The sequence below is a fragment of the Oncorhynchus gorbuscha genome, linkage group LG14 (assembly GCF_021184085.1).
Source record: "Oncorhynchus gorbuscha isolate QuinsamMale2020 ecotype Even-year linkage group LG14, OgorEven_v1.0, whole genome shotgun sequence".
NCBI classification, from domain to species: Eukaryota; Metazoa; Chordata; class Actinopteri; order Salmoniformes; family Salmonidae; genus Oncorhynchus; species Oncorhynchus gorbuscha.
In genome coordinates, this window is record NC_060186.1 from 37,236,897 (window position 1) to 37,263,250 (window position 26,354).

A 26,354-nucleotide genomic window follows, 5' to 3' on the forward strand; every position below is an offset into this window, starting at 1 on the left:
GTTCCTTAGCAATGTAAAAAGGTAAATTACAGATACACCAACTTAACTTGTAGTACTTTAGTAAAATACCTTAAAGTACTCTACACTGCTGTTCCAAAACAATTGTGCCTTCTGGTTTGACATTTTAGGTATAGCGTTTCCTTTTACTATTACTCTGGCATTTGAGTACTTTTATCCATCACTGTACTGTGCATTTAAAACGCTTAGTATGTTTTCTGGCTGACACTTAACGGAGTAATTTTCTAGTAAGGTCTACTTTTACTCACGTATGACGAGTACTTTATCCACCGCTGGCGTTTAATAAAGTGACAAAATGAGTGGCAAGGAACACTGGCATATCACCAAATTTGAGCCAGAAATTGAGCAGATAGCAGGGTACTAAACAGTTCATTTTATTTTAAACAAATCGTACACTGGATGGGTTGGGTGAAAACTCACGAAAGCTGAGCGCTTCCATTTGTCCGAAGTCCGCCTGTTTTGATTTTGGATGGCCAGATTGCTAGCAAGAATGGCACATTTCCAGGTGCGTAATCGTAAATGGCTAATTTCAGTTTAATTATTCTTATAAGGTATTGTTTTGATTGCTTTAATGTCAATGCTAATATGTCTCAAATTCACTAACGATGTATTTGAGACGTGGTCATTGTTCAAACGTATTTGTTTTCAATAAACATTGGAAGAAGATATAGTTTACATGTCAATCTTAGCCAACCTCATGTTTTGTCCCATGCTTTTGTTGCTAAACAACCAAACATATGGACCAAGCCCCCTTCCCCCCCCAAAAAAAGTTGCAAGAAAGAAAATGTAATAAAGCGCAATCTGAAAACCTTGCCTCCACCCCAGCTGTCACAGGGAAGGCGGGGCTTTGAATGCCATTGGCTGAAAGCCGTTTTATTTTTACATCCTATGAGGAAGTAACCGGACGTTTAATGAAAAGCTCGGGACGTTGGCAATCTTCTTGGGCCCATTTGAACGCTTTCTGCTGAACCACTCAACTATGGCGATCATGAACCCGAAACAAACTGTTCTGAATCCGGTGAGATGCTTTGAAAATATATATATATTTTAATTGTGATTCATACTTGCACTTGCTCATACATCAACTAAAGCGAGATTAATATTGAATTCAGCTCGGTCAGTTAGCTAGTTATCAGCTAACGTCAGTTATACAAGCGATGTCTCGTCATTTATCAGGTTGATATGAAGCTGGAAAACATGGTTTGATGACGTTTGGTACACGAACAGTCCCACAAGTACTGAACCTTTCTGAAGTGTTTATGTAGGTCAGGCGCGTGCGTGCAATGTTTTTGACCGCAGGAAATAGTTCATGGATCTCATGCCGCGTTCATGACAACTGGGAAATAAACTCAGTGTTTCTCACTTGGAAAGTGTCCGTTTCAACCAGTAGGAAGCTCTATGCAAGCATATTTTAACTCGGAGGTTCAAGAGTTTCCATGTTGTCTTGAATGCCGCATCAGGTCATACTTTCACTTTAGTTTTGTAGAATATGTCTATTATGAGTGTTTCAGTTTAACATAAATTCTCATTTCATGCATTCAAACAACAACCTAGTCTTGCTATCTTGCTATAGTTTTGCTATCAATAAACACATTCTATTCTGCTCACAGACCATTCCCTTTGCTGGGACAATCCTGGGAGGTTTACAGCCGGGGGAGATGGTGCTCATTCAAGGCACTGTTCCCAGTGATTGTGAGAGGTATGGGGTTGATTATGGATACACTACACACACAGCTCAAGAATGACATCACATTACCGTCACGTGTCTCTAGACATGCAGTCATATGAAAGAACATTTTATGGAAGTTGATGAAGTCGCTTATAGCAAATTACAGCTGTGTGCGCGTGTCCAGGTTTCAGGTGGACTTCACCTGTGGGAACAGCACAAAGCCCAGAGCGGACATAGCCTTCCATTTCAACCCTCGCTTTAAGAGATCTCCCTGCATCGTGTGCAACACACTGGAGAGGGAGACCTGGGGAAAGGAGGAGATCCTGTATAAGAACGCTTTCACACTGGGGTCAACGTTTGAGATGATCGTCCTGGTGCAGAAAGACGAGTTTAAGGTCAGGATAACTAGTGATCAGATTAGATGCCTTTAAGCCCATACTCGTAAATCGTCTCATAGTAGCGGTGCTGATCTAGGATCTGTTTTGCGTATTACTAACCACAGTTAATAGGGTTAAATGGACTATGGGGATCTTTTCCTAGATCAGCATTTCTACTCTGAGATGCTTGATGCATACAGCCCCATATTCCCCTAATCTATAATAGCCTTTGCCCTGGATCAATGTTCAGGTCCATAATTATTCATAACAATATTGTTAATTGAAAAGACTGGCTCATGGTTCTGTGGGAATAGGTGTAGGTGCTTTTTGGCCTTTTTGAGAGTTTTCAACATGCAACATACTTTTCATGTAGAGAAAGGGATGCTCTTGAAATAAACATTTTCCTCATGATCACTTCCTTTCCCTGTATCAGGCATAAGCCTGTGGACACATCCCAAATGGCACCCTATTCCCTATTTAGTGCACTACTTTTGACAAGAGCTCATAGGGCCCTTGATTAAAACTAGTTCACTACATAGGGAACAGGGTGACATTTGGGACATGGCCTGTGACTCAAAGATTCACTTTCATTTCCTTGTTTTTTGTGTCACTGTTCAGTCCGGTGGTTGTATATTAAGCATGGGGGAAGGTGCTAAATCAGTTTTGCATGCAAAACGTGTTAATAATTCAGTATAATATATTTTTCACTTCCCTTATGGCTAAGGTAAAAGCCAAATACAGTGCATTCGGAAAGTATTCAGAACCCTACCCTTTTTCCACATCTTGTTATATTATAGCCTTATTCTAAAAATGTATTAAATCTCTTCATCAATCTACACACAATACCCCATAATGACAAAGCAAAAACAGGTTTTTAGAAATGTTTGCAAATTTAAAAAACAAAAACAGAAAGCCTTATTTACAGTGGGGAGAACAAGTATTTGATACACTGCTGATTTTGCAGGTTTTCCAACTTACAAAGCTTGTAGAGGTCTGTAATTTTTATCATATGTACACTTCAACTGTGAGAGACTGAATCTAAAACAAAAATCCAGAAAATCACATTATGACTTAAGTAATTAATTAGCATTTTATTGCATGACATAAGTATTTGATACATCAGAAAAGCAGAACTTAATATTTGGTACAGAAACCTTTGTTTGAAATTACAGAGATCATATGTTTCCTGTAGTTCTTGACCAGGTTTGCATACACTGCAGCAGGGATTTTGGTCCACTCCTCCATACAGACCTTCTCCAGATCCTTCAGGTTTCAGGGCGGTCGCTGGGCAATACGGACTTTCAGCTCCCTCCAAAGATTTTCTATTGGGTTCAGGTCTGGAGACTGGCTAGGCCACTCTAGGACCTTGAGATGCTTCTTACGGAGCCACTCCTTAGTTGCACTGGCTGTGTGTTTCGGGTCGTTGTCATGCTGGAAGACCCAGCCACTACCCATCTTCAATGCTCTTACTGAGGGAAGGAGGTTGTTGGCCAAGATCACGCGATCCATGGCCCCATCCATCCTCCCCTCAATACGGTGCAGTCGTCCTGTCCCCTTTGCAGAAAAGCATCCCCAAAGAATGATGTTTCCTACTCCATGCTTCACGGTTGGGATGGTGTTCTTGGGGTTGTACTCATCCTTCTTCTTCCTCCAAACACTACGAGTGGAGTTTAGACCAAAAAGCTGTATTTTTGTCTCATCAGACCACATGACCTTCTCCCATTCCTCCTCTGGATCATCCAGATGGTCATTGGCAAACTTCAGACAGGCCTGGACATGCACTGGCTTGAGCAGGGGGACCTTGCGTGCGCTGCAGGATTTTAATCCATGACGGTGTAGTGTGTTACTAATGGTTTTCTTTGAGACTGTGGTCCCAGCTCTCTTCAGGTCATTGACCAGGTCCTGTCATGTAGTTCTGGGCTGATCCCTCACCTTCCTCATGATTATTGATGCCCCACAAGGTGAGATCTTGCATGGAGCCCCAGACCGAGTGTGATTGATCGTCATCTTGAACTTCTTCCATTTTCTAATAATTGCGCCAACAGTTGTTGCCTTCTCACCAAGCTGCTTGCCTATTGTCCTGTAGCCCATCCCCGCCTTGTGCAGGTCTACAATTTTATCCCTGATGTCCTTACACAGCTCTCTGGTCTTGGCCATTGTGGAGAGGTTGGAGTCTGTTTGATTGAGTGTGTGGACAGGTGTCTTTTATATAGGTAACGAGTTCAAACAGGTGCAGTTAATACAGGTAATGAGTGGTGAACAGGAGAGATTCTTAAAGAAAAACTAACAGGTCTGTGAGAGCCGGAATTCTTACTGGTTGGTAGGTGATCAAATACTTATGTCATGCAATAAAATGCAAATTAATTACTTAAAAATCATACAATGTGATTTTCTGGATTTTTGTTTGAGATTCCGTCTCTCACCTTGAAGTGTACCTATGATAAAAATCAGACCTCTACATGCTTTGTAAGTAGGAAACCTGCAAAATCTGCAGTGTTATCAAATACTTGTTCTCCCCACTGTACATAAGTATTCAGACCCTTAGCTATGAGACTCGAAATTGAGCTCAGGTGCATCCTGTTTCCATTGATCATCCTTGATGCTTCTACAACTTGATTGGAGTCCACCTGTGATAAATTACATTTTTGGACATGTTTTGGAAAGGCACACACCTGTCTATATAAGGTCCCACAGTTGACAGTGCATGTCAAAGCAAAAACCAAGCCATGAAGTTGATGGAATTGTCCTTAGAGCTCTGAGACAGGAATGTTTCGATGCACAGTTCTGGGGAAGGGTACCAAAAAATACATGCAGCATTGAAGGTCCCCAAGAAGACGGTGGCCTCCATTATTCTTAAATGGAAGAAGTTTGAACCACCAAGACTCTTCCTAGACCTGGCCGCCCGGCCAAACTGAGCAATTGGGGGAGAAGGGCCTTGGTCAGGAAGGTGACCAAGTACCCAATGGTCACTTTGACAGCGCTCCAGAGGTCCTCTGTGGAGATGGGAAAACCTTTCAGAAGGTCAACCATCTCTGCAGCACTCCATCAATCAGTCCTTCCTTTGGCCAGATGGAAGCCACTCCTCAGTAAAAGGCACATGACAGCCCGCTTGGAGTTTACCTTAAAGGCACCTAAAGGACTCAGACCATGATTCTCTGGTCTGATGAAACCAAGATTGAACTTTTTGGCCTGAATATCTGGAGGAAACCTGGCACCATCCCTAAGGTGAAGCATAGTGGTGGCAGCATCATGCTGTGGGGATGTTTTTCAGCGGCAGGGACTGGGAGACTAGTCGGGATCGAGTGAAAGATGAACAAAGCAAAGTACAGAGAGATCCTTGATGAAAACCTGCTCCAGAGCGCTCAGGACCTCAGACTGGGGCAAAGGTTTTCCTTCCACCGGGACAATGTCTGGTTGTGTGCTTAGGGTCAACGCAGGAGTGGCTTTGGGACAAGTCTCTGAATGTCCTTGCGGTGCCCAGCCAGAGCCCGGACTTGAACCCGATCAAACATCTTTGGATAGATGTTTTGCAATGGAAAACTAAAACAAGTGTTTCTCATTGGACAAGATCTTGTAGTCCTTTTCCGTCCCTTTAACAGTCAGCTTTCTTCCGTTTGCCTAGTGAATATGACCCTGGCAAGCTAACTAGCCATCCTGCTGCTCCTATTAGGAATAAGGTTGTTACTTGGTAACCAAGATTTAACATGTTGCTTATGTTAGAGCGGAAAGACTATGGAAGCTTTTAGAGCATGTGCCAAACTCATTACACGGAGGGCCGACTGTCTGCGGGTTTTCGCTCCTCCCGTGTACTTGATGAGTTATGATCACTAATTATACTGAACAAAAATATAAATGCAACATGCAACAATTTCTAAGATTTTGGATGGATTTCACATGACTGGGCAGGGGCGCAGCCATGGATGGGGCTGGGAGAGCATAGGCCCACCCACTAGGGAGCCAGGCCCAGCCAATCAAAATTAGTTTTTCCCCACAAAATGGCTTTATTACAGACAGAAATACTCCTCAGAAACCCCTCGTCCATAAGACGATCCCACAGGTGCAGAAGCTAGATGTGGAAGTCCTGGGCTGATGTGGTTACTCGTGGTCTGTGGTTGTGAGGCCAGTTAGACGTACTGCCAAATGACATTGGAGGCGGCATATGGTAGAGAAATTAACATTAAATTCTCTGGCAGCAGCTCTGTTGGACACTTTGTGCAGTCAGCATGCCAATTGCATGGTCCCTCAACTTGAGACGTTGTGTGACAGAACTGCACGTTTTAGAGCTGCCTTTTATTGTCCGCAGCACAAGGTGCACCTGTGTATTGATCATGCTGGTTAATCAGGTTCTTGATATGCCACACCTGTCAGGTGGATGGATTATCTTGGCAAAGGAGAACTGCTCACTCACATGGATGTAAACACATTTGCGCACACGATTTGAGAGAGAGATGCTTTTTGTGAGTTTGGAAAATGTCTGCAATCTTTTATTTCAGCTCATGAAACATGGGGCCAACACTTTCAATGTTTTATATTTTTGTTTAGTATAGTAAAGAACTGATCACCTGGTTGTCTAGGTCTTAATTGAAAGGAAAAAAACAAAAACCCACAGACACTAGACCCTCCATGGAATGAGTTTGACACCTCTGCTTTAGAGGATTCTCCCACTGTTTGTCTCACTGTTATTTACCTCTCTAGGTGGCAGTGAACGGTGCTCATGTACTGCAGTATAACCACAGACTGGACCTGGATAAGGTGGACACACTGGCCATTTCTGGAAAGGTCAAGGTTCAGGCCATCGGCTTCTTCCCCGGCTCTGTAAGTAATTCATCCTCACTTCATTATTATATGTCAGATGGTATGAAACATTTCATATTATCTAGCTATAGCCTAACTGGCTTTATGATTTCAAGGCCTCCAGCCATATGTTATGCACCTCAAGTTGAATTCTACACAAGACTTATATGTCCTTGCCGGAGATTTAAGTTCTGAACAACAGTTTGACCTGTTGTGCCCCATGGGTGTAAAATGTTTTTGTCACTTCAAATTGTAGAACTCCGGTCCACCTCCACCTGGTGTTGTGAACAACAGAGACCCACAAGCCAATGTAAGGAAGTTGCTTTATCAACATGAACTAAAAGGAAATCTATTGTTGCTAAGACTGCTAATGCGGTTGTGGTGCTTTTGGAGGGGAGCCTTTTTGACTCCAAGCGATGGGATTGTTTAACACACTGCATGGACTCTTTATGCCAACATGTATAACATTAAATTCAAGTCAAGTATGCTTTGCCTCTAATGAGAGCAAAACATTTACTTTCTTTCTGACAGGAAGTGCTTTCAATGTCAGATGACTTGGTAAGTTGTTATTACATAATATATTATATGATTGTAATATGAAGCAGCTGTGCTGCCGATGTAATATATCACACATTTGATTAGAACAACATTTGTTAACTCGTTTTTTTACATTTCAAATCAAATTCAGCCCACTGGTGCCACAACAACTGGGCCTTTGGAAGTTGTCTTATTGAATCACCTATTCCAGACATGGACAAATATCCCAATAGCATTACAGCAGGCTCTGAGGGACTGTGATGTACATGTAATTTTCCACAGCGTCACGGTCATCCGAGTCTGGAAGATTGGGTGCCATGTACTGTACTACCTAGAGCCTTATATTTGCAATACAACGCTCTGCTACTACCTAAGGTTCATCACATGTTACTCTGTACCAAGTCTGTTTTGTGATGCACCATTTTGAATACTTTACTCGTCTGACATGAACTGTGCTATTTATTTGTGTGACCTGCTGACAGAAGTAATTTGTGATTGTTGTTGTTGTTGTTGCAGAGTCTGCCCTTCAGGGGCAAACTGACCAAGGGGTTGAGTGTAGGACACACCATCACAATCAAAGGACAGACCAGCCTGTACCCACACAGGTATGTCTGTAGCAGGCTAGGCCACATGAAAGGATTGTCCAAATATAAAATATAATTCACATTACTCTGTTCAAATTCCACACCATTTATTATTATTATTATTATTATTATTCTCATTTACCATTATGACCTGGCCAAGATAAAGCAAAGCAGTTCGACACATACAATGACACAGAGTTACACATGGAGTAAAACAAACATACAGTCAATAATACAGTATAAACAAGTCTGTATACGATGTGAGCAAATGAGGTGAAATAAAAAAAAAGGCCATGGTGGCAAAGTAAATACAATATAGCAAGTAAAACACTGGAATGGTAGATTTGCAGTGGAAGAATGTGCAAAGTAGAAATAAAAATAATGGGGTGCAAAGGAGCCAAATAAATAAATAAATAAAATACAGTTGGGAAAGGGGTAGTTGTTTGGGCTAAATTATAGGTGGGCTATGTACAGGTGCAGTAATCTGTGAGCTGCTCTGACAGTTGGTGCTTAAAGCTAGTGAGGGAGATAAGTGTTTCCAGTTTCAGAGATTTTTGTAGTTTGTTCCAGTCATTGGCAGCAGAGAACTGGAAGGAGAGGCGGCCAAAGAAATAATTGGTTTTGGGGGTGACTAGAGAGATATGCCTGCTGGAGCGTGTGCTACAGGTGGGAGATGCTATGGTGACCAGCGAGCTGAGATAAGTGGGGACTTTACCTAGCAGGGTCTTGTATGAAGCGAGGGCCAGCCAACGAGAGCGTACAGGTCGCAATGGTGGGTAGTATATGGGGCTTTGGTGACAAAACGGATTGCACTGTGATAGACTGCATCCAATTTGTTGAGTAGGGTATTGGAGGCTATATTGTAAATGACATCGCCAAAGTCAAGGATTGGTGGGATGGTCAGTTTTACAAGGGTATGTTTGGCAGCATGAGTGAAGGATGCTTTGTTGCGAAATAGGAAGCCAATTCTAGATTAACTTTGGATTGGAGATGTTTGATATGGGTCTGGAAGGAGAGTTTACAGTCTAACCAGACCCCTAAGTATTTGTAGTTGTCCACGTATTCTATGTCCGAGCCGTCCAGAGTAGTGATGTTGGACAGGCGGGCAGGTGCAGGGAGCGATCGGCTGAAGAGCATGCATTTAGTTTTACTTGTATTTAAGAGCAATTGGAGGCCACGGAAGGAGAGTTGTATGGCATTGAAGCTTGCCTGGAGGGTTGTTAACACAGTGTCCAAAGAAGGGCCAGAAGTATACAGAATGGTGTCGTCTGCGTAGAGGTGGATCAGAGACTCGCCAGCAGCAAGAGCGACCTCATTGATGTATACAGAGAAGAGATTCTTTATCCACAAATTCTCTGAAATTTAGCAACTGTTCAATTAACATTGATGAAATGCAGCGTTTTGTCATTCGCTGCTAAATTTACTTTTGTATTTAACTTGTAGCTTCTTGGTGAACCTGAGAGTCGGTAACACGGAGGACATAGCGCTCCACCTGAACCCCCGTATGAAGGCCGCCGTGTTCATCCGTAACTCCTACCTGTCCGAGTGCTGGGGCCCCGAGGAGAACACCCTGCCCAGCTTCCCCTTCTCCCCTGGGGAGTACTTTGAGGTAACCCTTCCCCACCCTCTCCCTCTCTGTACTCCACTGGAGTGTATTCATTATCAAAATGTTCGGCAACAGAAAACATTTTGCGGGTTTCTTATTGGTGAAGTTCAGGTAGTCCCTCTCTGTTTCTTTCCGTTTTCTTCTGTTTGGTGTCTCGTGAAAGCGACCCTGGATACACTTGGAATGTCCGGGGAAACACCAGTACCACTTTAGGGTTTCTTGGCCTTGAAGTTGTCAGCTTTCATATCAATAGTCTTAAGACAGAGAATTTTGGTCTGAAACAGTTTTATTGTCTGCCTGAAATCATTTTTGAATGACAGTATCTGCATTAATTCACAGCAAGGCCCAACAATGAAAAGATACAGCATTATACTGAATCATTCTGAATCCCATTGTTTTTTGTCAGATAGCATGACTTTCATTCCATTATGTAGGAGTGATGCTGCCTGACGCAAGACCATGTCTGAATACTACATCTGATTCTACCCCTCATACCCTCGCCCGTTTGTTGCTTGTTCTAGATGATCATCCTGTGTGAGGCCCACCAGTTCAAGGTAGCGGTGAACGGGGTCCACCAACTGGACTATAAGCACCGTGTCCAGGACCTGAGCCGCATTACTGAGCTGGAGATCCTGGGAGACCTGCAGCTGCTGGATATCAAGCTGTGGTGACCCCTGACCTCCAAGATCTGTTTTATGTCCCAATTGTCTCTCCTTCCTCCCAAAGTGTGCTTTTGTTCACATTCCTTCACTGATTTGAAAGGAAATGACCGGCATGAGAAATATGGTGGTTAACTTCCTCTAGCTAGCCTATGCCTTCATCAATCCAATGTTTTTAAGGATATATTATTGGGACACACTGCTAACCTCCAAGATCTGACCCCAGTCACCCTTAGAAGGACCTCCAACTCTGGCTACGTCACAATTCACAACCCTTTTCCAGAAATGTAGTAGCAGTAGCAGACCTTTCCCACTCCCCGTCATGGATTTAAAAGGATTGGTGCAAGCATTGGCTGGAGGAAGTATCCACCATTGTAAAAGCCATGCAAGAAAGTGTGCATTTTGGGAGAAGCATGGAGAATGGGCCATAGCCACCTCAGCCAGGGACTCAATATAGCTTCGCTGAAAAGCATCTTCCACTGCATGTCCTCTATCCATTTTATCCTTGATATTCCTCCTATGTGCATGGTCTGGGTTTTAATTTGGGACTCTCAGTACATTAATGGACTACAAATCAAGTGTCTGACAACATATCAATTCATTTTGGGGCAGGTTGAATGTAATTGGCAAATGATCTGTGGAAGCAGGTATGGGTAACGTGACAAACGGGTAGGTATACAGAAACACCTTTTCATTCATTTGAGGCAACGTGGGCAGGGTGATCAGGTGGCTATTGTGATAGTATCACTATGATTCGTTTTGTAAGAATAATTTTCGGCCTAACGCATCAGAATAGCAATACTTTCATTTATTAACGCTTGTTATTTAAGCGTGTGCTTTAGCCGTTTTAACTTTTTCATCCCTGGCATGTGAAAGCGTTCCTATTAGAAGGTTATCTAATTTACTAGACTCTACGGCTAAATATTTTACGCCACGGGCATAAAATATGGATGAAAGCTTATCTAATTTAATATAGCTCTAAACTGTTGTACTGCTACCACTTCTCCAATCTAAAAATGGCATAATGTGACATGTTATACAATATACCATGTAGTACAAGAGTGAGCTTGTATGGTTTTGAATGACGTTCTTGTTTACCCTTTTGCCTAGTTAAATAAAATAAAAATACCCTTGATAACTGAGCAAAAAGGTGTATTTTATGTTTACGATATACTGGGAACTGTGGCTAAACTGACAATGGCTTATATAGCAACCTAACCACTATGTATCATATATAAGCAATATCTGCGCAAATATACAATTTATCAGGGAGCCTCTTTAACAAAAAGTTGAGTAGTCATCAACTTTCCTATGCAAGTTTCCACACAGATATTCGTGAGCTATCATTTTAAAGGTGGATTTTGTGCATATGCTACCTGTGTGTTGAGTATTTTCTGTCCCCAAAACTGAAGTTTTATATTTGAATATCAACCAAGAACAACTGTAAGCAAAAGCCTACAAGCTTCACCATAGGAAATTACTGAAGTATGTATAAAGTTGTGTGACCATAATAAACTAACAAATTAAAGTCACACTCCAGTCTCCTTTTTACTTAGTTTACTTAACAATAGGCACATCTCAAAAGGTGTAGGGGTGTGTGTGTGTGTGTGTGTGTGTGGTACCACATAATGAGTCATAAACAGAAATGGTTACAATAATTTATTCCATAGGGGATTTTAAACACTTCAAATGAGGGATGTTTTGTGTAGAGTTATTATTTACCAGTGGTATAAAGTACTTAAGTAAAAATATTTAAAGTACTACTTAAGTAGTTTTTTTGTGGTATTTGTACTTATATTTTTGCCAAATTTTACTTCACTGCATTCCTAAAGAAAATGTACCTTTTACTCCATACATTTTTCCCTGACACCCAAAAGTATTTGTTACATTTTGAATTTGAAGCAGGAAAGGAAAATGGTGCAATTCACGTACTTATCAAGAGAACATCCCTGGTCATCCCTACTGCCTCTGATCTGGCAAACTCACTAAACACACATGCTTTGTTTGTAAATGATGTCTGAGTGTTGGAGTGTGCCGTTAGCTATCAAAAAAAAAGAACAAAAGAAAATGGTGCCGTCTGGTTTCCTTAACCTCCTAAAGCTAGGGGGCACTATTTTCATTTTTGGGAAAAATAACGTGCCGCTAGCAATCAATAAATAAATAAAAAATAGAAAATGGTGCCGTCTGGTTTCCTTAAAATAAGGGTTTGTAAATGATTTATACTTTAACTTTTGATACTTAAGTATATTTTAGCAATTACATTTACTTTTGATATGTAAGTACATTTAAAACCAAATACTTTTAGACTTTTACTCAAGTAGTATTTTACTGTGTGACTTTCACTTTTACTTGAGTCACAACTTTACTCAAGTATGACAGTTGGGTATTTTTTCCACCATTGAAATGTACATGGTTATCAAAACATCACATCAGGGTAAGCCTGCACGAAACACAGACTTTATTTAAAGTGTTTCTAAAATTCCCGATGGGAAAAAATGAATGGTGGAAAATTGATTGGAACCATTTCCCTGTTTGACCGCTAGGCTATATGGGTATTATGACATCTCCACTGTTGTGCTGTACTGTTCCTACAAGCTCGGAGCGAGGTTGATGATATTAGAGGGCACCTTCAGACCTACTCATTGAATGACTTACTCAATGAAGTGTATAAAAAAAAAACTTTTAAAATTTCATTTCCCTTGTGTGTGTACATTCCTATATTTATAGGTGGGATATTCTTTTGCAGTGAGTCTTTAATCCAGCACTACTACCGCCCTTGTGAAAGATATACACTCCTGTCTGACAGCTACAGTCTCTGTTACTTGATGATGTGTCCAAATCCATTGTTCGAGTAGATCAGGCAAAGCTCTCGCAACATCTGTCTGACATTGAACTGTGTCCAAGGTTTACTAGCCTGGCTCAGTAGCTACACCACTAGAAAGAATGCAGAGAGTGATGGCAAATGGCACATTTAGGCCTTGGTCAGAGGTCACCTCTGGTGTGCCACAAGGCTGTGTGGTTTCACCACATCTGTTTCTCCTTCACATGTCCACCCGAAAAGTTGTCTTCAGTGACACTCTGGATACTGGGTATGCGGACAATGTAGGGTTGTCCCGAGGCATACCATTAACCAGCATCCATGAGGACACTTCCATGGGCTTGGAGGCAAAGAAGCTGGAAGAGTGAGCCCCATCCAACTACATGCTCCTGAACGGATAAAACGTCTGTGGAAATTCTGCTATGTTTTTCAACAGACCCTCCAAAACCTGCACCTCTAATCCTAGGAGGACAGGAAGTACCAGCGGTAACAATGACCAAGTATCTTGTTTTTTATCTGGACTCTAACCTCAGTGGTGACATATGTGGCGCAGTCAAGGCCTCAAAACACCTGCACTTTTTGACTGTCCTTGTCAGAAATGGCCGACCCAATGAATATCTGGTCACAGTATACACTACACTGGTCAGGCCTTCTCTGGAATACAGTGGAGTGCTGTTAGTTGGATGCAGTAAAAAGCAGCCGGCCCAAATAGACAGGGTGCAGAGGGCCTTGAGGTTCATCTCCAGAGGTTGAGCAGTGCAACTACAGCTCCCGTCACTGCAGAGCAGGCGACAACAGGCTGCAGTGCACACTTACTTTAAAACTGCACCATTTTCTCTACTCCCCAATGGAAATGTTGTATACTTATTTTTGTTTATCCTCAATGATTCTTAATCAAGTGCATCATTTTGTTTGTGTACCTTGTTTTAAATGATCAAATAAATTAAACTCCAAAATAACATGTGTAGAATTGCAGAAAATGTACTTTAAAACTAAAAACTCTGGTGGTCTCCCAACCAAGTCTCGCTTACGTCCCCAAAAAGGCTAGGGCTGGTCCTGAACTGGCCTGCTAGCATTCAGTCGTACACTTGTGAGAGAGCATGATACATAGTAATACACTTGGTAGCATGGTACAGAAGAAGCTGTTGGAATGGCATTGTCTACTCCAAATCAGTTTTGGTCAACAGATTACAGTTGCAAAATGCCAGTAACTTTCCCTAAATGCCCAGGTTTTCCTGAAATCCTGGTTGGAGGTATCCGGATGTCCTGCATATTCCTCCTGATTCTGGGAGTCTTCCAATTGTGACGTCTGGAAAACCTGGGAATTTTGTCAACAGTTGTACCAGATGTAGCTAGCAGCTAATTTCCGTCTGCAAAGGGTATTCACTGAAAAGGGTATTGGGTATTGTGTTGCATTTCTGCCAAGTGACTGCGCACCTGCTGAAGGACATGCACACTCTTGACCACCCACTGAATGACCCGTTCCCTCCAAAAAGTGGTAAATGTACCACCAGGCTCCTGAGAAACAGCCACAAACTGTCCTGTATAACTGTCCAATATAACTGCCGTCTGATCAGACTGTGAAACACCACTCTACCCACTGCTATCAGACTGTGAAACACCACTCTACCCACTGCTATCAGACTGTGAAACACCACTCTACCCACTGCTATCAGACTGTGAAACACCACTCTACACACTGCTATCAGACTGTGAAACACCACTCTACCCACTGCTATCAGACTGTGAAACACCACTCTACCCACTGCTATCAGACTGTGAAACACCACTCTACCCACTGCTATCAGACTGTGAAACACCACTCTACCCACTGCTATCCAACTGTATAATAACTCTAGCTCTTAAATGGCCTTTCCTTAAAATTCTCTTTTTAACAATCACACTAACATTTCAATTTCCATCATGAAAAATGTCCTTTAATGTTTCAAGTGTCCCGTATTCTATTCATGTCACGTGTTATGTATTTTAAATGAGTGTTTTGCAATTCTTAGTAATGTCAATTCTGCATTTTATCTGTGAGCAAGAATACATGGAAACTTAATATATCCTTCATTGATTGTGCGTTGTGTGTTCTCTTTGACGACAGACTGAGTGCCAGTCTGTTTGTGCTATCATGCCAACTCCTTAGCACTGTTTGTCTTGACAACGAGCAATGGCAAGAGCACCAACAGATTTGGGACCAAGCTACAGTACTTTCAGTACAGATGATAAGTCTGAGGGCAAGTGAATCTCAGTCCTCAGTGTATCCACTAGAGAGCAGTATTACAGCCTCTATCAGCCCTAAAAATAGCATTCGCATCACTATCTCATGAACCATCCAGCCAGCCAGCAGCTGATCTCTCACACCATGTAGACCTACCAGTACCTACACAATGTAAATAAGATATCAGCCACTGCCGTCAGCTGACTCATTAGTGATATAAGCGGTCGCTTGGGGCCCCCGGCCGCTAGGGGGAATCGCAGGAAATGACTTTAAAACTGCAAAAATATTTCTCCACACCATGGCAACATGAGTAGAATTGCAGGAAATTAGCTGTAAAACAGCAAATATTTTCTCTCCACCCTATGGCAAAATGTGTAGAACTGCAGAACACTTACTTTAAAACTGCACCATTTTCTCTACTCTCCAATGGAAATGTTTTATACTTTTGTTTATTCTCGATGATTCTTAATCAAGTGCATCATTTTGTATGTGTACCTTGTTTTAAATGATCAAATAAATTAAACTCCAAAAGAACATGGCAAAATGTGTAGAATTGCAGGAAATGTACTTTAAAACTAAAAACTCTGGTTGTCTCCCAACCAAATCTCACTTAGGTCCCCAAAAAGGCTAGGGCCGGCCCTGAACTGGCCTGCAAGTATTCAGTCATAGACTTGTGAGAGAGCATGATACATAGTCATACACTTGGTAGCATGGTACAGAAGAAGCTGTTGGAATGGCATTGTCTACTCCAAATCATTTTAGTCAACAGATTACAGTTGCAAAATGCCAGAAACTTTCCCTAAATGCCCAGGTTTTCCTGAAATCCTGGTTGGAGGTATCCGGATGTCCTGCATATTCCTCCTGATTCTGGGAATCATCCGACTGTGACGTCTGGAAAACCTGGGAATTTTGTCAACAGTTGTACCAGATTTAGCTAGCAGCTAATTTCCGTCTGCAAAGGGTATTCACTGAAAAGGGTATTGGGTTTTGTGTTGCCCTTCTGTCAAATGACTGCGCACCGGCTGGTTGAATAAATAAAATCCACCCTTGTACATAAAAAAATGTGAATTTATTAATTATCCACAGGTATTAATGTATAAAGCTGGAAGTCAATGACAATTTCTTGGCACAGTAATCATATTACATATTATCTACATCCCAAATGGCAACCTATTCCCTATATAGTGCGCTACTTTTGCCAGAGCCCTATAGGCCCTGGTCAAAAGTAGTGCACTAAATAGAGTGTGACATTTGGGATGCAGTCATGATGTTTTGGCATCACATTTGAACAAAACAAAAATTAAATGCGACTGGCGTCACACAGACACCAGGACTGACTAATGAACACCACCGATTACCACGTACAGTGTTGACACAATCTCAAACCGGAAGTGACATCATCTGTGGCCAGGGCTAACACTGATTGGCTGTGTCCATTACTACTGTATAAAAGAGTGTCACCACTCAGGACACACAACACACATGGAAACCTATAAACAAGTCCTGTATTTAGTCCTGATTCATGTCTTTCCAGCTAATCAACAGTCCTGAAGAACCAGGGAAGTATCACGCTGTGTGTGTCCTCAGATGTCAGCAAAACAAAATGGCAACTGCCTTGGTAGGTTTTAGCTGAGAGAGAAGAGAGATTCAGGTGATTTCCTCTACATGTCATTGGAGAATAAAGCACAAGTCATGAACATTTGGCAGAAGGCTGAACCTGTATCCAGGCCTGGTAGACACCTGGTAGAGCACCAGCTATACTACTGTGAAGAGGAAGTGGGAGTCAGAAGTGTGACTTTGGTCCTGGTCAGGTGCAGTGGAGACTGAGGGTCTGTCTGTCTGTTTGGCACTACAATAGCTCAACTCAACAGGTGGATGCAAATCTGGGTGGGATGGAGGGAGGGCTCAGGTGGAATGTTAGGGGAAATATGGCTTAGGTCCTGAGTGTGGAGGGAAGGAGAGATAGAGGGGAGAGGCTACGTCCCAAATGGCAACCTATTCCCTATATAGTGCACTACTTTCTACCAGAGTTCATGGGCTCTGATCAAAAGTAGTGCATTATATAGGGAATAGTGTGATGTCTGGCTAGTGGTTCCAAAGAGCCAGGGGGAAATGGCAGTGGGGCCCAGTCTCAGACAGAGCTGAGTTTAACCAGGCCCCTGACAGAGTCCTCATGCAGAGAGTCCTGGCTGGCTGGGTCGTAGAGCTGGGCCGGGTGGATGTGTCCACCGTGGGTCATGTGGGCAGCGCAGGGCAAAGTCAGAGGCATAGGGCCAGAAGGCGAGGGAGTCTCCTCAGGGCTGGCAAAGTGGTGGTGGTGGCAGTGGGTGTCTGGGTCCCTCAGAGTCAACATGTCCCCTGCACAGCTCAGCCCGGGCATGGAGGGCAGGGAGGGCTGGCTGGGGGCCAGGGAGGCACAGGGGACCACCAAGGAACTCTTCCCAGGGAAAGGGGTTCCCCCTCCACCAATCATGACGGAGTTGCTGTGGAGCAGGGGGGTGGCGGCAGCCTGCAAAACGAATTTGGTGCTCTGAATGCAGTGCTCTTGGTCACACTGAGGAGACGGGGAATGTGAAATGGAGAGATAGATGAAGATAAGAGAGATAATCTTCATCTTGTTAATCTAACAGCACTGTGTAATTTACAGTGGCTATTCCAGTGAAAGACTACCATGCTATTGTTTGAGGAGAGTGCACAGTGATTAACTTGAAAATGTATTAATAAACCAATTAGGGACGTTTGGGCAGTCTTGATACAAAATTTGGAACAGAAATAAAATGGTTAATTGGATCAGTCGAAAACTTGCACATACACTGCTAGTGGCCGAAATCGAAATTGCGCCCGACTAGAATAATACATTATGGCCTTTCTCTTGCATTTCAAAGATGGAACAATTTTTTTTACAAAAAAACAAATCGTTATCTTTTACCAGATCTAATGTGGTATATTCTTTTAAATGAATTTAACATTTCCACAAACTTCAACGTGTTTCCTTTCAAATGGTATCAATAATATGCATATCCTTGCTTCAGGTCCAGAACCTCAGGCAGTTAGATTTGGGTTTGTCATTTTAGGCGAAAATTGAAAAAAAAGGGTCCGATCACATCCAGCTAAAAATGTATTTGAAAGCGTTTCTCAGCAGATTTAAATAGTGAAGTGCCAACTCAGTCCTGTCAAACACTAAACATCTATTTACAGAATGCATAAAGAACCACACACACAACCTACCATGTGAGTGTGAAGCTGGGTGGAGGCGTACATGCTGCTTCCGTTGGAGTGTGACACAGGCTGGGGTGTGTCTGACTGGATGAAGCCTCTTCTGTCAATAAGACTAGGAAGAGAAGACAGGGGACATGAGCAGAGGTCTTGAAGTGTGTGTGTGTGTGTGTGTGTGTGTGTGTGTGTGTGTGTGTGTGTGTGTGTGTGTGTGTGTGTGTGTGTGTGTGTGTGTGTGTGTGTGTGTGTGTGTGTGTGTGTGTGTGTGTGTGTGTGTGTGTGTGTGTGTGTGTGTGTGTGTGTGTGTGTGTGTGTGTGTGTGTGTGTGTGTGTGTGTGTGTGTGTGTGTGTGTGTGTGTGTCGGCAAGAGCATGTGTGAGTTTGTTTGGGTGCGTGTGTGGGAAGCCTCCAGGCCCCATCCCTCCATAAATACTCACACACAGAGCAGACTGCAGCCACCTGTTTCCAGATGGAGAACAATCCCCAACTCATTCCCTTGAGGTAACGGCAAACGTGTTAAGGATGTGTGAAATTCCCAGTGGATCCAACCCAATGTACAGGTAAATGACAAAATAAAATAAACACCAGCATGAAGTATCTTAATAGGGCATTGGGCCACCACGAGCCAGAACAGATTCAATGCACCTTGGCACAGATTCTACAAGTGTCTGGTACTCTATTGAAGGGATGCGACACCCTTCTTCCATGAGAAATGTAATCATTTGATGTTTTGTTGATGGTGGTGGAAAACACTGTCTCAGACGCCACCTCAGAATCTCCCACAAGTGTTTAATTTAGTTGAGATCTGGTGACAGATGGCCATGACTTTTGGTTTACGTCGTTTTCATCCTAGTCAAACCATTCAGTGGCACTCGTGCCCTGTGGATGAGGGCATTGTCATCCTATAGGGGCATAGCCATGGTAGCCAAAACAATTGCTTGCCTAGCATTATGGCTTGACCCTAAGCATGATGGGATGTTAATTGATTAATTCACTCAGGAATCACACCTGTGTGAAAGCACCTGCATTCAGTAAACTTTGTATCCCTCATTTACTCAAGCGCTTCCATTGTTTTGGCAGTTACCTATACCTACCTACCGAACAAACCTTACAAATAACTCAACTACTATTACACATCCCATTGCGCAACTCTTCTCAAGTCAGTTGTAAAGCCATTCATGTAATAGAACTTACTAACGAATCAATGATAAATGTTGCTCCACCAGATGTTTGACAAACTAACCTGATTTTGTATCTGAGGGTATCATAATATGTATGGAGTCAAATTAGTGCCAAAAATAACATTGACACTAAATTTACACTAATATTACTCCATAAATTTACTGGCCGAACGACATTATCTCCTCTCGCCAGACCATTTACGCTAAACATCATAACCAACGATATGCTGTGAGGGCGCTAACAACGAAGGTGTTCCAAATGGCACGCGGTTTCCTATATAGCGCACTACATAGGGAATAGGTTGCTATTAGGGGCGGCGAGACAATGTGCTGAGCTCATCCCCAATAGCGTGTAAGACAAAGCTAGTTCAAGTTCCCTCGAAAGACGGCAGAAACAGAGTGTACAGTAATTATTCCTGCGTGCGCTGATGGATATCGTGATTGAGAGTGCTGCTTATTAAAAAACAGTGGGAGGCTGTGTGATTCTCATAAGTGGAGCTCCTTCTGTCGGTGCTGACTAACGCAGAACGGGAGAGGAGAGGGGGGGGGGGAGAAGGAGATTGAGAGCGGAGTCTAAGATCCCTTATAGCTACAGTCGTGACTGGTGAGGATCCTTAGTGCAGGGTGTGTGCTCATTAGTGCAGGTGGTGGGACCAAGTTGCTATTATTAGAGTCACAAGCAAGTCTCAAGTCACAAGTCGAGTCCCAAGTAGAACAGGTCAAGACTTGAATCAAGTCCAAGTTGTGCATTCCAAGAGCAAGTCGAGTCAAGTTCTTCAAGTCAAGTCTCAAGTCAAGAACAAAAAAAAATCTATACATGAAACGACTTGTTCAACTACAAATCTTTGTCTGTTTATTGAGGCTACCATTCTTTTCATTATTTTGTCTACAACACATTTTGATTAGCCTATGTAATAGTAAAATAGGGACTTTGGTTATCCAATCGTGAAAGTCCTATCATACAAAATATACAAGTAGATTTACCAAATATACACGGACAACAGCCAAAAAGAAATAGCCTCTGTATCAGGCTTAAAGGAAAACTCCACCCAAAAATGATATTTTGGTATTTGTTCCATTAGTCGATTGTTGACACAGTCCCAAAATGTTTTGCATGTCAGCAATCACATTTTCAAGATATGTAACATTCAAAATACATAAATCATCCCCCGTATGATGCATTTTCCAAATCGAATTGAGAAACCAATTCGAGTCTGTCTAACAGGAGCTCAAACAGGTAATATAAGCACTTGGCCCCCAGGACCATACAATTACCCAATTGGAAATTCCAACCAATCAGCTGGCTCTATAATGTAAAAGACCCTTTCCACATCCATTGTTACATTAGTACATTTGTCTTAATCAGACTTAATGATTATTACTGACATTTAAACACCATGCATACATGGAACAATCATTTTCTCTTATGGAGCGCAGGCCACGTAGCCCATTTCTATGTGCACTGAGGCACGTGCGCTCCTATTACGCACAACACAAATGACAGAGACATAGGACACAGACACACGGAACTTACGACATAACTTTCAAGCTATTTTTACATTACAAAAGACCAGTAAAACTATGCTAGGAATGGTTGCCCCATTGCTGGTGAGCTTGCACAGTAAACGGTTAATAATTACCAAACAATTTTTGGAGTTGCATATTTATTTATTATGGCAATCCTCTCTCCCTACAATTTGATGTTTGCGCTGCACCCGATCCTATAGCTGTACAGTAAATAGGCAATCCGTTTGCTGGCTCACAGTTTGCTGGTCGAATCAGAGGGCAGAGTGAGTTTTACTAGCCAAGGGCCGATGCTGCGGCTACTGTCTCTGACTGCATGTAAAGTAATCCACGTAGACTCTGTGCCAAAAAATGAGTGACAAAACATTACAAAACCTGGCTAGATCATTTAAAGTCATCAGTCTCAAATCAAAGTAGAGTCTTGAGGTCCAAGTCAAGTGTCAAGTCATTTTATTCTCTAGAAAGTCGAGTTTCAAGGCATCAATTTTGTGACTCGAGTCCACAACTCTTGTGCACACCATGGCAAAAACCTTTTGCAATGGAAAACAAAAGGCTGAGTTCTCATATGATACGTTTCAGCAAGTACCCTCCTGTTTCAAAACATTTTCTCCCAACTGAACGCAAACCCAGCCTTGCTGTTAGCTTAGCCCTGGCAGAGTGTAACTCACCTGGGTGGAAGAGGACCACAGAGGGCAGCACAACAGTTGGTCAGGATGTTCCCGTAGCTGTAGGGATTGTAGTTGTCCTTCGCCCGTTTGTTCGACCACGAGCCTTTAATCTGGAGAGGGAACATGACCAATCAGTGCAAAGGAAGGAGAACACTGCAGCTACCTCGCTCTCCAACCAAGGTTAATGAATGGAGGAGAAAACTCAAGTGAAGAGACATTTTGAAACTCTTGGGAGGACAGTGGAACTTGACCAATCAAACCAGAGGAGACAGGTCAGAAGGATTAGGGTGGATTCTGGAGTGTTCAATCTACCAAAACCTCAGCAGCGTAAGTGAAAAAAAAAATCACGCCAGCGACTCCTTACATGGAAGCCCAAGCATGAAAAGACCCTTAATGTGAGACATAATTGTTATCAGCAGTCAAAGTCTGATAGAGAAAGAGGGGGAAGAGATGTGGTGTGTGTGTGTGTTTTTGTTTGTGTGTACGTACATCCGTGTGCTTGTTTGTGTTCGTACTCACATCCTCATTGGTGGTCTGATTGGAGCTGATCAGGTAGGTGTGGAAGCCCGACAGACCCACAATGGACCACACCGAGAAGAAACACACCAGCACCTCCAGCACAGTGAGACAAACAGTCAAGGAAGAGAGACCACCATCACCATAACAACCCACGTGTTGTCATGGCAACACACAACGCATGCATGCCCAGTCAAAGCTCTTCTCTGTCCTAGCACCTTAATGGTTGAGCAAGCTTCCACCTGAAACTAGGACAGCAGAGTCCCTGTCCATCTTATAAAAACATCTGAAACACTACCTCTTCAAAGAGTATTTTAAATAATCCCACAGTGCCCCCCCTCAGACCCCCTCCTCACACCTCTCCCCAAAATAAATAAATAAAATAATTTTGTGAACTAACACTCACACTTTTTCCTCTTTACTAGCTCTGACTTTTCTGATAGTTACTTTGAGAACAAATGTAATTACTATGACTGTGATATGTGGTTGTCCCACCTAGCTATCGTAAGCTGAATGCACTAACTGTAAGTCGCTTTGGGTAAGAGCTAAATTAATCAAATGTAAATGTTAAATGCATGCATCAATCAATTAGACCAAGTTGAGATGAACGGCATCTAAATGTGGGTGAGAGATGGAGAGAGCTCTTGCACTTGACCTTGCTAATGCACAGAGTTGGGCATAGTTGCACGGACTACCATAACATTGTGTTGGGGCCATTGATTTCCTCGGCAATGCTCTAAACATATGGTACGGCTACATGAAATAACTGCTATGTCCTCTATAATGTTCTGAATGACTCCAGGCAAAGTGGATACATACCAGCCAATCGACTAACATGCACAGTCAATGCATACAAACACATCTAAAGCAACGCACGTGCCACACACAAGGCAAATCAATGACTCTCCCTCTCATTTATTTAGTGTATTTCAGCCATCTGATTGTGTGCGTGCCAGATATGTTGCCTTTCTGCAGGCTGACTGGGGGCCTGTGTGTGTGTGTGTGTGTGTGTGTGTGTGTGTGTGTGTGTGTGTGTGTGTGTGAGATCAAGGCCCAAATGATGCGTGACAGGTGCATGATTCTCAGAAAAGCAGCGGGGTGGTTGGATGGGGACTAATGGAAACAGAGGCAGTGCATCTGGCTGCGGCTGCTCCCTAATGGAAATGAAATGCCGGCATCGAGCACTCCCTTCAAATGAAACCAAATCCTGCACTACAATTTACAGTGCAGAATTTACCCCCTGAAAAATGGTGTTTATCGCTTCTGAGTGTGTGTTAGTGTGTGTGAAAGTGAGTGTGTGTGAGTGATAACCTTTAGATGACTCCCACAGTTGGAAAGAGGGAGATAAGGGCAGTGTTATCTGCCATTCAGAGATCATGCTAATGATGTTCTCTGCTATCTCCTTCCAATTAAAGGGTGAGTATATAAACAGAAATACAGATGTCCAACATCTAAATGTGCGCACGCACACATACACACTCTCCCCCAGTAAAAAGATATCTGGCAGGGCTGTCTTTGAGTGCGCTGAGGAAGCCTGTCCGGTTGGATCCTGCAGAGAGAGCAGAGAAACGACAGGGGTTTGTTACATAAGGAGGGGAACATCCAAAGGTCCACGGAGCACCATGATGATGAGCTAGTCAGTACATACACAGCATTACTTCTGTCACGTAGAGTAGGCCAGAAGGCTAAACTGGATAACCTAACCTCTATCAAAATAAAAAGATGGCGGAGCCGCAAAAGTTCTTCTGTGCAAAGGTGTTTATTTACAAGTGATTCCGGAACAAAAAACAACAGTACTGCCATCAACGTCTACCTTATGGGACAGCTTAAAAACAATGCAGCCCCATCCACAGCTCAATCCAAAAATGCCTCTCCATGACTGAAAGAGAGGCTCCTTTTGTAGGGCTAGCCCCTCCCCTCAGAACAATTACCCCTAATTAATTAATCAATTAACAATACAAACCTACATTTTCCATGAACTAAACATACTAAAGGATATACATTGCAACACGGTTTTAAACAATATCACAACATAACATTTACAACATTACATCACTACTGACAATATCTTTCAATATGCCCATATGCATTAATGACCCATTTTGGGACAGGCACTATAAAGCCAACCCAATTCCCTTAGCTCGGGTCCTTTTCTAGCATACCCGGAAGCCACACAGATGGAGAGAGAGGAACAGAACAAACAAACAATGCACTCATCCACAACATTGATAAGCATAATAATTATTGTATCTCTCAAATATGAACATTGACAAGTGTGAAATGCATGCACCAAGACAGAAGTTAATTTGTGTGTCGACCCACATTGTTAACTTATCTTATAATGGTGCAGGGAGGAGTGATGAATATGTGTGTGCGTTAACGAACCAAATGCTGCCCGCGGCCAGTGACGGACTTCTACGTCACAACTTCCCACAGAATTACAGCTTCTCAGTCCTGGTGACGGAATATCACAGCAGCCACAGTAGGACAAGAAGCTGTAAGCTCCGAAGGAGATTATTCTGCCTCCGACTCAAACGCCTGTCAATGTCTGTATTTCTCATGTCTGGGAAAACATGTCTACGTACAGTTGAAGTCGGAAGTTTACATACACCTCAGACAAATACAATTAAACTTCGTTTTCTCACAATTCCTGACATTTAATCCTAGTAAAAAATTTCTGTCTTCGGTCAGTTAGGGTCACCACTTTAGGGTCACCACGTGAAATGTCATAATAATAGTAGAGAGAATATTTTTATTTTACCTTTATTTTACTAGGCAAGTCAGTTAAGAACAAATTATTATTTTCAATGACGGCCCCTGTTCAGGGGCAGAACGACAGATTTGTACCTTGTCAGCTCAGGGATTCGAACTTGCAACCTTTCGGTTACTAGTCCAACGCTATAACCACTAGGCTACCCTGCCGCCCCCAGAATGATTTATTTCAGCTTTTATTTCTTTCATCACATTCCCAGTGGGTCAGAAGTTTTACATACACACAATTAGTATTTGGTAGCATTGCCTTTAAATTGTTTAACTTGGGTCAAACGTTTCATGTAGCCTTCCACAAGCTTCCCACTAAGATGGGTGAATTTTGGACATTCCTCCTGACAGAGCTGGTGTAACTGAGTCAGGTTGGTAGGCCTCCTTGTGTAATGGATGTGAAACGCTAGCTTAGTTAGCGGTGGTGCACGCTAAATAGTGTTTCAATCGGTGACGTCACTTGCTCTGAGACCTTGAAGTAGTAGTTCCCCTTGCTCTGCAAGGGCCGCGGCTTTTGTGGAGCGATGGGTAAACGATGCTTCGTGGGTGACTGTTGTTGATGTGTGCAGAGGGTCCCTGGTTCGCGCCCGGGTATGGGCGAGGGGACGGTCTAAAGTTATACTGTTACACTTGCTCGCACACACTTTTTCAGTTCTGCCCACAAATTTTCTATAGGATTGAGGTCAGGGCTTCGTGATGGCAACTCCAATACCTTGACTTTGTTGTCCTTAAGCCATTTGCCACAACTGGAAGTATGCTTGGGGTCATTGTCCATTTGGAAGACCCATTTGCGACCAAGCTTTAACTTCTTGACTGATGTCTTGAGATGTTGCTTCAATATATCCACATAATTTTCCATTCCTCATGATGCCATCTATTTTGTGAAGTGCACCAGTCCCTCCTGCAACAAAGCACCCCCACAACATGATGCTGCCACCCCCGTGCTTCACGGTTGGGATGGTGTTCTTTGGCTTGCAAGCCTCTCCCTTTTTCCTCCATACATAACTATGGTCATTATGACCAAACAGCTCTATTTTTGTTTAATCAGACCATAGGACATTTCTCCAAAAAGTATGATCTTTGTCCCCATGGGTTTTTAAGGCGGTTTTGGAGCAGTGGCTTCTTCCTTGCCTTTCAGGTTATGTCGATATAGGACTCGTTTTACTGTGGATATAGATACTTTTGTACCTGTTTCCTCCAGCA

At 42.7% G+C, this 26,354-nt stretch overlaps 2 protein-coding genes across 5 annotated transcripts in view; one reads left to right on the plus strand and one right to left on the minus strand.

Annotated features, from left to right (window-relative positions):
- The first annotated feature begins 878 nt into the window (after positions 1-878).
- On the plus strand, positions 879-11,379 carry lgals8a (galectin 8a). Its single transcript, XM_046297942.1, has 9 exons — positions 879-1,036; positions 1,629-1,717; positions 1,872-2,082; positions 6,760-6,879; positions 7,115-7,168; positions 7,390-7,416; positions 7,912-8,000; positions 9,423-9,588; positions 10,107-11,379. Exons 1-9 carry the CDS (start codon positions 998-1,000, stop codon positions 10,254-10,256), a joined length of 945 nt encoding a protein of 314 aa, XP_046153898.1. The 5' UTR covers positions 879-997; the 3' UTR covers positions 10,257-11,379.
- Positions 11,380-16,377: 4,998 nt separating this feature from the next.
- zdhhc14 (zinc finger DHHC-type palmitoyltransferase 14) overlaps positions 16,378-26,354 on the minus strand; it is a 61,784-nt gene continuing 51,807 nt past the window's right edge. For 2 of the 4 annotated variants that reach the window (XM_046297951.1, XM_046297949.1), the window contains exons 5-9: positions 23,892-23,940; positions 22,395-22,497; positions 21,876-21,985; positions 18,515-18,617; positions 16,378-17,840 (exon numbers count right to left, since the gene is read on the minus strand). In XM_046297951.1, the coding sequence (XP_046153907.1) occupies positions 17,418-17,840; positions 18,515-18,617; positions 21,876-21,985; positions 22,395-22,497; positions 23,892-23,940 (788 nt within the window). In that variant the 3' untranslated portion in view covers positions 16,378-17,417. The remainder of the gene's footprint in view (positions 17,841-18,514; positions 18,618-21,875; positions 21,986-22,394; positions 22,498-23,891; positions 23,941-26,354) is intronic. The other 2 variants (XM_046297953.1, XM_046297950.1) reach the window with 2 other exon arrangements.